Source organism: Podarcis erhardii (genome assembly GCF_964252035.2).
Source record: "Podarcis erhardii genome assembly, chromosome: 7".
In the NCBI taxonomy this organism is placed as follows: domain Eukaryota; kingdom Metazoa; phylum Chordata; class Lepidosauria; order Squamata; family Lacertidae; genus Podarcis; species Podarcis erhardii.
In genome coordinates this window covers 55168300-55180757 of record NC_138511.1, presented here as the reverse complement: position 1 = coordinate 55180757, position 12458 = coordinate 55168300, and the positions used below count along the sequence as shown (strand labels likewise).

The window sequence follows — 12458 nt, the reverse complement described above, 5'->3', positions numbered from 1 at the left end:
ATTTTTCAAAAAAAAAGGCAGGGCATGTGAAAGGGGGTTTAAAAATTACATGCCGTTAGTATTTTAAAAAGGTAAAGGGACCCCTGACCATTAGGTCCAGTCGTTGCCGACTCTGGGGTTGCGGTGCTCATCTCGCTTTATTGGCCAAGGGAGCCGGCGTACAGCTTCCGGGTCATGTGGCCAGCATGACTAAGCCGTTTCTGGCGAACCAGTGCAGCGCACGGAAATGCCGTTTACCTTCCCACCAGAGCGGTACCTATTTATCTACTTGCACTTTGACGTTCTTTCGAACTGCTAGTTTGGCAGGAGCAGGGACCGAGCAACGGGAGCTCACCCCGTCGCGGGGATTCAAACTATTGACCTTCTGATTGGCAAGTCCTAGGCTCTGTTTAACCCACAGCACCACCCACATCCCTATTAGTATTTTAAAGCCATGTAAATATAGGCTAGTGAAAAGATTCCTATAGAAAGCATTTTACAGTGCTTATTGCTTGGAAGCACCTTAGCAAGTTTTAAAATAGGAGCTAATGGGTGGACTCAAGATTCTTGTTTTTTGTTTTTTTAAAATAAGTTTGGTACCTCCTGGACTGTTCGAACCCATTGCTCTGTTGTCACTCTCCTACACTTTTACAGGGGTGGCCAAACTGGCCATGAGCAGTTTGCCTGCGGCTCATGAAATAGTGGTGGAAGACTTGGACTGGATTTGGTCAAGTGTGCCCCAGAGCCCTCTTGCAAGGCCTTTGAGATGCTGCTGCTGCTGGTGATGCCAGCGAGGAAGTACTTTTTTTCTCCACCAGCATCGAATCAGCTGCATCATGTCCAGCAGATCTCTTCCTGGTGCCAAGGGGCATTTCAACCTCCAAATTTGTGTCCCAAGAAGGGGAAACATCATTAGCTCCACTGTGACCTTTTTTACTTGGCTTTTTTGCTGATAAAATAAAACCACTTGGCTCAGCTCCAGCTTTGATGCTCCAGCTCAAACGGAGCCTGCTGCAGAGTGCTGAGAAAGGCTGGCAGGTCCCTGTTGCTTGGGTTGCAACACTCTGGCTCCCCTCAGTGACATTGACTGGTTGCTTGGTGCTGTGTAGGCTGCAACATGTAGTGTAGATCTCTGTCCCTTGTAGTTGGTGAAAGACAGCAATAGGCAGACTCTAGTGCTACAGGTCAAAGCAAACAAAGTGTGTCTGTGTCCGTGTCCTGCATTCTCATAAGGAAGGAGTGATTTGTTCTTGTCTCAAAAAACCAACTCTGTCAGTTAAGGGGGCTTGGCCAGCTTTAGACCTGTGGCAGCAGAACCATTCATTTTCTCTCTCTCTTTATTATTTCTATTGCTATTTCATTATATAGTGTATATGAAAAAGAGAATATGACAACAGATGAAAATTAAAAGATGAAAAACAAAACTATAAAGTAGGCATGTAGCACACTGGGTTAAAACAACCAAGTAAAGACTATCGGTGTTACCAGATTATCAAGTCTAGTTCCAGATGTGCTAGGCTGGTGACGAGGTTTGTCTTGAAAATGATGGTTCCTCCATATATGCATTTTACATAATGCCAAATTATATAAAAAGTGGCCGGAGGTTCTAGTCCTTGTTGAAATCTCAAAATAAGGCATTTCTTATCTTGTCCCATTTCAGTCTGGCTTGTAAGTGTGCAACAGACAGAAATTGTTGTCTTGGCCCTGTTTTGCTGAGGCTTGGGGCCTGCAGGAATTACCGATTTCTGGAGCTTCTTCCAAGACAAAGTGGTTCACCACCTTGGACAGCTCCCAGTGAGACCAGGCGGCTTTAGTCATCTAAAGGTAGGCGGGGCCTTCTCTTCCCATGATCCGCCCTCCGCCACCAGTGTAAGCAAAGGCCCATGATTCTTCAAGTGTATGCTCCTGCATGGCTAGGGAGCAGGAGAAACTGGAGAAACTGGAGAGCAGTGTTTCTCAACCTGTGGGTCCCCAGATGTTGTTGGACTACAACTCCCATCATTCCTAGCCAGCATGACCAGTGGTCAGGGATGATGGGAGTTGTAGTCCAACAACATCTGGGCACCCACAGGTTGAAAACCACTGCTGTAGAGTCATGGTGAGGATGATGGAAGAGTCATGTGCTCAAACGGGAGAGTGTAGAAGGGGTGCTGAGGGTTCCCCCTCACGAAAGTCAACTGGTGTGTCATCTGCATCCTCCCCAGACCCTAAAACAGGAGACATGATAGTCCTGGTGGATTACCTTCGTCTTGCATGTGGCTGAGGCTGATGGAAGTGCAGTTCCCAACATCTGAAAGGCAGAAGTTTGGCAAAGTCTTGGCTTGAGCTTGACAGCCATAATACAGACAATGTTGATCTTCTAAAACCTCCCAGTGGCTTTTGATAATGTGGATCATGCCATTCTTTCACATCACCTCCAGATCTCGCTTGGAGTTTGGAGGATGACTCTCCTTTGGCTCCATTCTTCCTTGTCTCGATGGGCGCAGGATGGGTAATTGGGGATGCTGACTCTGCTCCTTGGGGACTGGACTGTGGTGTTCCGCTAGGATTTTCCGTAGTACTCATTCTGTTGAACTTCTCAATGAAGCTGCTGAGAGAGATTATCTGTACTTTGGGATTGAAGTGCCATTAGTGTGATGAACACATCCAGTTCAAAACATTCCAGTTTCTGAAAGTGGCATTCATATAGAGAATAATAGTTTTTCTTTTTAAAGAGCGTGTTGGATTACAAGTCAAGGTACAGGCAGGGAAGCATTATATATCATCCCTGTGGAAATGGAGTGCATGTAGAAGTTGTTTAAGCAAGTAATAGCACGAAACAGCATCTAACAAGGCGTGCACAACCTTTCTTGGGAAGGTTGGTGACAGGTCAAAGCCTGATTAATTAATATTGAGAAAGGGAGAACAGGGCAAAGCTGGACCTCCCTTATGTGGGTCCAGTGGGTTGGGCCAGTCATCTTCCACCAAGTGTAGCTTCAGGTTGTGGGTCCTTGGTGGCTGGAGTGCTCTTCTGAGACGAGCGTAGTAAATTTAAGTTTAATCCAGGCACAGTAATGTTTGTGGGATCCAATTTTGAGGGAGTGGGACTGCCCTTATTTGATGGGGCTGTGAATTCCCCATCAGGAGAGAGGTGTGAACCAGCTTTGCTTTTGCATCGGCATCTTGCTACATTGGCTAAATTTGCTTAAAGTACAAAAGAAGAGCCTTGGTAGGTTGAATCAAAAGGGGCCTATCTGGTTCACCACCTTTATTACACAGGAGCCAACCAGATGTCTCTGAGATGCCATCAGAGAGGGCCTGCACACAACAGTCCCACTCCCTCTGTTGTTCCCCAGAAGCTGATAATTCAGAGACTAACAGCATCTGGAAGGAGCATCTACACTTTTATTGGCTCCATCTATTGCATGGGCTCCATGCCTTTCTGACAGAGAGGATCCTCTAACACTCAACCTCCAGGCTTGACTGCCACAATGTGCTCCACTGGCCCTGAAGCTTCAGGCTCTGATGTTCCTTTTGCCTGCCTCCATTCCTGTTTGAGGCAAAGAGGGGCATAGCAAATCTGTTAATGCTTCTGAATTACAGAATCAAGATTTGTGAAGTGGCAGGAAGGGTGCTTTGCTTGTATTGCTCCTATACACAAGAGAACTTTGGATCAGAGAATATGATGCTTTGCAGAAGGGAATGATTTCCTGCTGGGGACTGAATGAAGAGAGAGATGTTGAGTAGGAGAACTTTGGGTGACTGACAGAAACAATTTTAGGAGAGATGAAGTCACTGGTAGGGACCCTAGAGAAAGCCGCAGAGGGGTGGGCCTACAAGTAATGTGGAAAACAAGAGAAAAGGGGAGCAAATCCTGGCAAGGCCAATGGAGAGCCTTCAGTAAGTGGCTACATTTCATCCTCATCTCCATTTTTCACTAGGAAAGGATGACCTTTATTGAGGCCCTGGTGTAAATGTTCAAAGCAAACCTTGGGACTTAATCATTTCTGATATTTAATCTTGAAAACCACCAAGCGCTGTCTTTAGATGACAAAATTATACCCTTGTTGTTATAAGCTTTACCAGGACTGGCTGTGAAATGTCCAGAGCAATGACAGACCAAATGCCTTTTCAGACGTTTTCTTGCATGTATTATGCATTCTTTAAAGTATGAGAAAGGCTGCAGTTCAGTGTAGAGCATCTGCTTTCTATCTAGAAGGTCCCATGTACAATCTTGACAGCATCTCCAGGTAGGGCTGGGACTGGTTCCCTGCCTGAAACCCTGGAGAGTCACTGGTTGGCAATACAGTTGTACCTTGGTTTAGGAACAGCTTAGTTCCTGAAAGTTTTGGCTCCCGAATGCCGCAGACTGTTCTGTTCTGTTTTGCGAACTATTTTTGAAAGACGAACGTTCGACGGGGCTTCCGGGGCTTCTGATTGGCTGCAGCCCATCAGAAGCTACACTTTGGTTTTTGAACGTTTTGGAAGTCGAACGGACTTCCAGAATGGATTCTGTTTGACTTCCAAGGTATGACTGTACTAGCTGCTAGATGGACCTAGCACTAGCTAATTTGACCCAGTATCAGGTAGTTTCTAATGCAGTAATTGCAGATGTGCTATCAAATGTGTTCCTTCCAACAAATCAGTTCTTGTAAAGGTGTGCCTAAAGCAATTAAGGAAGGCTCAAGAAATGAATGGACTGGAGTACTTCCTCATTCCTAGACAAGCTTTTGCTTAAGTGCAGCTGTATAGTTGGCCTTGAAATTTACCAGTTTAATATCAGCATTTGGGGACATTTCCTCCTGGTGCTATTCTTAGCAATGCTATCAAGGCTTCCTCTCCTCTTCTGTACCTGGGCTGACTCCATGTTCTAATCTTTAAAACTCTGGTTGCTTTGTCCCACCTCTTCTTTCTGTCCTTGGACTTTTGTCCTTGCTCAAACTCTCCTTCTTCAGCCACTCTGTCCATCCAATCTTGCTGCCCTTTGTTTATATCAACATATACAAGCCCCCCTCCTTCAAGCCTGAGAGAAATGGGACAGCTGCATTCTTAGGCAGGGGCAGTATGGAAAGGAGAGGGGACTGGGGTCTCCTCCCTCCCACATGGAATGACTTAGGAGAACTCAGAGACCACCCTCAGAGCGATACTGGGACCTGGATGCAGCAGGGGACAGGATGCAGACCCCGCTCGCCCTTAACAGAGGAGCCCAGCTCAGTTTGCAATGACATGTGAAGTGACTCCCATCAGGGTAGGACCTCTTGCTGCCCCAAGCGTGCGTCAGAATGCCTGGCAAACCTCACAGGTCTGAGGGGTCTGCCCCACACCCTACTTGACATTGTAAAGCTGCAGCACTGTCACCATGAGGCAAACATGGGTATGCGTGAGCTGCGATGCCATGTCATAGGTAGAACCAGACAGAGGGCCTTCTCAGTAGTGGTGCCTCCCATCAGATGTCAAGGAAATAAGCAACTATCCTACTTTAAAAAGACATCTGAAGGCAGCCCTGTTTAGGGAAGTTTTTAATGTTTAATGCTGTATTCTGTTTTTAATATTCGATTGGGAGCCACCCAGAGTGGCTGGGTAAACCCAGCCAGATGGGTGGGGTATAAATAAATCATCATCATCATCATCATCATCATCATCTGTGAAGGGTGTTCTGCTGAAGGAAGCCATCAGGCAGGCAAAAGTGAGAGAAAGTATCAATGCAGGACCTGGCTATGGAAAAGCAGTGGTGGCTTCTTCTCCTGGCTTCTGATCACAAGGCAAAAAACCCCAACAACCTTTGTGATCCCATCTGGTCTTGCTTTGGGTGGACGGGGAAAATTCCTCCTCCCGAGTGTCCTGCTCCTTCCAGCATCTGTAGTTGGCAGAACACCGAAGGGACTGCCAGAAACACAGCCTTACAGAGCAGGCCTGGACCTTGGGAGCCTCCCACCCACCTTCTCCCACTCTCTGATACCTACCCTTGGTGCTTAGACTGCTGGGTCTTCCTCTTCATCCCTCCCTCCCCAGCAAGTTTCCTTTTCCTGGCAGACCCTTCCCCCAGGCTTCTATCCTGTGACTGAGCCCCCACTCCACCACCTTGCCTAGGTAAGCCCTGAGCTCAGCTAGTCATCTCTTCTCCTTTCCCCTTGGCTCCCACTCCCTGCAGAATCAGTTGCCCTCTGGCCTCCCTGGCATCACCTGGCTTCCCTTCTTTTGCAGACAGCTTCATGAGTTTCTACCCAGGTGCAGAGGCCCTCTGGCTCCAGCCCAGTTCCTGTCTCTGTGCATCACCAGGCAGGCAGATTCAGCTCCTTCTGACCCAAACTCCCCTGCCCTTGGGAGTCAGGAGAGCTAGTCCCATGACAAGGTAGCTTGGTGAGCATCAACGATGCCACTAGAAACATTTCCCAGCCCCTGCCCAGTCTGTGAGAGTTTACCAACTCTTGTTCCTCCAGGACTAGAAACTTGCTTTTTCAAAACAGGAAAAAAGTTGAGATTCTCAGCACATTGAAATAAGAAGCCAATGCCAATTCCTGATTTAGTGCAACAGAATCATTGATGGCAAACAACTCTACCCATGACTTGGTAGCCCCCCAAGCAACACAGGGCTGCTGCTGGAAAGCCAAAGGAACCAGGCAATCATGAAGCCTGCTTTATAGGGTATGTGGAGGCCATTCCTAGTAAACTGCTGCAGAGGGAGACTGTTCTGAAGGCTTCCTACCATCTGTCCTCTGCTTTACTGTGCTAAACCCTCTCTGGTGTGCAGTGAAATTGGCACTCTAGTGTGTGTTACTTGGCTGGGGCTTCCCAATGCAGCAGACAGAGAGTGGGTGTTTGCAGCCCAGATTGTTGCCTCATTGGGGCCCCCAGAACTGTGCAGAGCTCTAGGCTCCATGAAGGAGGCATGTTGTACTGCTGCTGTTTTAGATGGTTCCTCCTCGAACCTTGGTGTGCTTTGATGAGATGCCAGCCACCTTGAGTGGGCTGTGCCCTAAACGGTGGCTTACATAAAGGTAATAATAAAAATAAAATTAAGACACCACCCTCCCTGCACTATTTCCCTCTCTTCCCTGGAGAGCAAAAAGTGTGCAATTGCCACATGGTGCCATCTTCTGCCCATTTGATTCATGCGCTAAATGTTCCCGACAGTTTGTGCTCTGGGTTTTGCTCCATCATGGTGGATGAAGAGGGGTTGTGTGAAGGATTCTGCACATCATGTGCAGACCAAGGGTTCTGCAGGGGGGAGTCCCACCAGGTGCTTGCCTCCTGGCTGCAAAGGTGCAAATGGGTCAAGACCCCATTGCAGTGAGTGGCTAACATCTTCCAGGCCCAGGATGGCCTGTGGGCAAACCCTCCTGCTGCCCCTGGTGTGCCCCTTCTGCCTCCATGTGCAGCCGCTGCTGCTGGCAATGTTCTCCCAGGGCTGGTATCTGTCTCAGCCATAGGTGGCGCTGCCCATGCTGCCCTGTGGCATCATCCCACTTGCATGTGCCTCTTGGCTGGCGCAAGAAGCCACAGGGCTGGGTTCTTAGCCTTGTCAGAATGTTCTGTGTAGTTTGTTTCCCCTGAGGGGAACTGGGCTCCTCAATTGGAGCAGGGAGGGATAGAGTACAGTTTACGTTTGTTTAATTTAAATCTTATTTATTTATCCTGCCATGTCTTCCCCAAAAGGCACTCAAAGTGACTCATACCATAATTTTTTAAAAAAATAAAAAAATACATGGGCATCCATGAAATTACCCTCCCAAATAAAGAAAATGCAAGTACAGCAAAATTGCAATGCGTTAATGAACAAAAGGAAGCAGAGCATGTTTCTTATTCCCCATGTTCAGGTTACGACCCCCAGCTGCTCCTCAGAAAGCCAGAAGATTTTGCAACAGGCAAAGCTGGTGGTGGTATTATGAATTGCAATGCAGGAGATACTGACAACAGCCCCAAATGAGACATTCTCCTTCCTCCCCAGGGAATGTGACTTCTTGCCAGTTAACTGCAAACAGGCAGCAAAGGTCCCCATGTATCCTGTTTCTGGCTTAAAGAAGCATCTCTCTTTCTCTCTTTCAACTTCTCCAAGTCACTGCCGCTGCAATCTGCAAAAAGCCAAGCCAAGGCTCACATGAGGTGGTCTCTGTTTTCGGCTTGGGCCTTTTGCATCTGGCTCTGGCAGCATGTGCAGGAGGTCACCTGGTTGTCCTTTGCCTGTGGAGACACCTGAAAGGTCTCCAGGGACAGCAATGGGAACAGGACACTAGGGGCAGAGGCTCAAAGCATCTCTGTGGATGGGGAGTTGCTGTGTCCTTGTCCAGACACTGCCATTTGCCCTCCTGCAAAACTTGTGTAAGGCTGGGACCTCCGTTAGCCTGAATGAGAGGTTTTATTCTGAAGTCGGATGAGGTGGTGGCTTCGAGCAGCTAATCTGTGGGAGCCAGAGGCACAAACTTGAAGAAAATGGTGAGCAGGGCAGACGAGGACAGTGATATGGGATGGAGTGTAAGGGCCCTCTTTCCCAGTTGCTCCAGCTGAGAAACAGCATCCCTGTTCTCGTGAGCCTCTTCCCACCTGGGAAACTGCAGATGCAGCCATGGGTGGACCACCAACTCTCTTCATAAATATTCTTGGGGAAACCATGGTTCTCCTGGCCTCAGTGTCCCCCCATCCACCCTCAAATCTGTCTTACAGGCATGATAACACTGGCCTGACTTACAGGGCTGTTGGAAGCGTAACTGAGCTAATGTGGCAAAGTGCTTCAGGGCAAAGTGCTCTATGAATACCAAGCACGGTGCCAAATCCAACTTTACTTCCTGCTCCTGAGCAGGAAACTCTGCCACCTGCAGTGTAAGAAGGTCCAGGGAAATACTGCCTGGGTCAGGATTTGGGCAGCCCTGGGGCTGTTCTGACTGCTGTGCTTGCATTTTCCCCTTGTGCAGGACTTTTGCTGCAGGAAGTGACCATGGCTGGCCTGCATGAGCAGCGATTTACAGAAGAGAAGCCACTGCTTCGGGGGCAGGACACTGAGCTGGTGAGTCCTGCTGGATTTGGCATCACTTAACAAAAATTTTTTTGAAAGGGGACAAACCAAGTGGTAGCTGACAAGTGTATGGAATTGACAAGAGGGCAAGCAACCCCTGGACTTAAATCTAAGCTCTTCCCAGGACTGGTGCAAGGTTCACCCATTGTTGAACTGCTTTGGGAACGGTGTCCATGATGGTTTCAGATTCAAAAGATACCTGAGTGAGAAATTACTCAGAAAGTCAGCAACCATTGGGGAGGACTGTTCCCTTAAAGCCCTAGTTTTGGGCTTCTCAAAGGCATCTGATCGACTAGTGGGGAAACGAGGCTGATGCACTAGGTAGATCTTTGGTCTCATCTAGCAAAGTTCTTAAGATACTTGTCCTGAAACTTGTGCCAGTGTGACTTTGAGCCGGTCACACACACATCACTTTCATTCCAGAGACCTCTTCCACTGGAGATCTGTGGCCTGTGGCCTCAGAACCAAATTCAGACCCTTTATACTGCATAGGCTGCCAGTTGCTCACTCAGAGGCAAGAGGGATGTATGTGGGTGTAGAGATGGCCACTGGGCCACAAGCAGGAAGCAGGGCCCAGCCTGCCACCCTCCATTCCTTCTTCAGTGTGGATCCCCAGTAAACAAGAGGATGAGCAGAGCCTGATGGAAAAGCCAAAACCCTCCTGGACATGTTGGCAGGTGGGCCTCTGGTGTGATGCTGATGTGGCTGCCACCAATAAGGAACTTAAGATACAAGCCTGGTGAGCCATGTCAGTAACAAAGAAGTTTGGAAGCTGTCTTCTGCCATGATATATATGCAGATATTTATATCTTGATTTAAATCCAGCTCCAAACAGGTGTGTGCAAGTGAAATTCCAAACTCTGGCTGACTATCATTTTCTCCTGGCTTGAGGAGAGAGAGGTCGGCCTACTTAGTACTTCACACCAGCACACAGCCAACTTCCCAATTTCCACTTGGCATCTATGCCACGGCCTCTGGCCAGCATGTTGACCAACCAGCCTTCCTCCCAAAATCTGTGCTCTAGAGATGGGCAGAGATTCTCCTAGGCAGTTGCACCTACTCTTAAGCTGCAAATTTGAGAGGGAGGCTGGCGGTTGTATGGCTGTGACATTGCCAAGGTTTGCCAGTGACAATCTGGAGTGCCTCAGGTTCTCCATCCCGATTTGTAGAGAGTCAGGATAGATCCCAAACTTTCTGTGACAGGCAGCTGAATGATCCTCCTTTCAGGTAACACAGTATGGTGATGACGTCCCAGGTTTGGGGAGTGCACTCAGTAGGCTTAAAAGAAAGTCGTGAGCTATAATAGCCTGTATGAGAAGTAATGGTTTGATTTGGTCTGTTTCCTTCCCAGGAAAATTCAGATACTTTCCTCTCTGCAGTGAACACAGACTGGAAGGTAAGTTGCAATGTCTTCTCCTTGCCTTTGTGCGCCTGCCATGCTCAGCATGGTTTAATACATGCGGGCCGGTGGCTTAAAAATGTCAGAAATGGGGAAAGGATTTGCTGAAACATCTAATTGAACTAGAATACAAAAAAGGGAGGTGTGAGGAGGTCAAGGAAATAAGCAAAGGGAAGAAAGCTATGTAAAGGTCTGATCTGTTTTGTTTTTTTTTAATTGTTTGTGTGTATTTTTAATGTCTTTGTTATTTTTCTTTTTTATTGTTCTTTTTTGTAATTTTCAAAATTTGAATAAATATTATATATATAAAAAAATATATGTCAGAAATGGCAATTTGGGGCTGCAAGGAAAGGCACCTATTAAGTCTGAATAAAGGTGTGCTGTTCAAGGTGTTGTCACCTGCCAGGCTGGGCTTCCATTGGTCAGTTTCTTTTAGCTAATGTGGGAGCCAAATGTGTGGTTTAGCAAAGTCCATCTGGTAGGTGTCTCTAGTGATTTTTATGCAATTAATCACATGAGTTGTGATGTTTAAGACAGCTTTTGTTTATTTAAAGTCAGATAACAAGCAGACTTGCAATTGGGTAACTAGGCAATGGGTAACTAGGCAATGGACAGAGCAAAACCAACATCACAGGCAAGAACTGAAGAACAAGGCCATAGGTTTATCCTTCTGTGTCAGCAAATTCCTTTGCACATCTTCAGAGACATATTGACTCTGTTACAACAGGAAGGGGGTGTTATTAATTTGTGTGTGGTTTTTTTGTTCTTATTTTTCTCTTGTATTTTGCGTTTTTATATTGTATGTCTATGTTGTGAACCGCCCTGAGATCCACGGATGAAGGGCACTCTACAAATTTAATAAATAATAAATAAATAAGAATAACATCTATTCATACTTTTACTGCCTTTACACCTTAGACAATCTATCAGTGTACTTATCAATAATTTTCTCACTGCGTCTCCCAAGTTATCTTTTGGGCTACTCATCACTACATAGGGCTTCTTGTCACATTAGCTTTCTTTATGTAGCCTTCAGCAACCCTGTGCCTACCTTTCCCCGGGACTAGGTAGAGGAGGCAATGCTTTGGTTCCTTCTCCCACAACTGTTTTTGCCTTTGGGAGGGGGCAGCACTGGTGCGTGAAGGTGTTTTATTTTGGAGATGGAGACACAACCTTTGCACAGCAGAAGGACTGACTCCTACTGCACAGGGAGTAACAGGATAAAACCTTCAGGCACCTGCAAGGGGTATGCCCTGACAGGCCTCAGGCTGAATCCTCTGTTGCAGGTGAGATGCCACCCCAAAGGCCCTCCCCCCCCAATCGGGTGAGCCTGCTGATTTGACTGGCCAAGTGGCTAAAGAAGGGAAGTCCATTACCTACCCAGTCCAAAGATTTTTCCTCTCCCTTGCCTCAAGAACCTCACATTTTGCTCCAGAGAGGGATTTTCAAATATTGTGGTGATGTCTCTGTTTCCCAGTCACCGAAGATAAGAGAGTTGCCTCTGTTCCCTGAATTTGCAATCAATCTGGGGCTCTAGGTTGGAAGATCACAGTGAGACATCAAAATGACATTTCCCCAGAAACCTAATCTGTGGAAGCTACCAGGACTCTTGACTGAAATAATTGCAGACTTGAAGAGTGTGGTTGTTATTGATTCTTTTATTGTTTAATTTAACAATTTAAACTGTAATCATCATTATCAGGGCAGCTTGACAGTCTGTTTCTTCTGGGTCAAAGCAGATGGGTGGATGTGCATATTGATTGGATGGGTGAGCGGACTGCTCATCAGAGGAAGACCCCAACTTTGTGGAATGGTGGTTTGGAAGATTGGAAAATGGGCTTAGACATCTGGCATGAGCCTGACTGGATAGCAGACACATCTGGCAATGCAGACCTGAGAGCTAAAAGCCAGGTGAGGGCCACATCTGCCCTTTCCAGTCTAATTCTGGAAGTTTAGCTCTGCTGACAGCAGGAACTTGCTGTGGAATGGCTTTCTCCCAACCTGGTGCCCTCCAGATGTTTTAGTCCAATAACATGTGGGTGGCATCAGGTTGGGTAGAGCTGTTGTGGAAAAGAAGGTGGCCTCTTGTCT

The 12458-nt window shown here is 47.2% G+C and overlaps 1 protein-coding gene across 3 annotated transcripts in view; it reads left to right on the top strand.

The window, feature by feature from the left end:
- NDRG4 (NDRG family member 4) overlaps positions 1-12458 on the top strand; it is a 53262-nt gene that overhangs the window by 1894 nt on the left and 38910 nt on the right. For all 3 annotated transcript variants that reach the window (XM_081872102.1, XM_081872101.1, XM_081872100.1), the window contains exons 2-3: positions 8868-8959; positions 10320-10364. In XM_081872102.1, the coding sequence (XP_081728228.1) occupies positions 8891-8959; positions 10320-10364 (114 nt within the window). In that variant the 5' untranslated portion in view covers positions 8868-8890. The remainder of the gene's footprint in view (positions 1-8867; positions 8960-10319; positions 10365-12458) is intronic.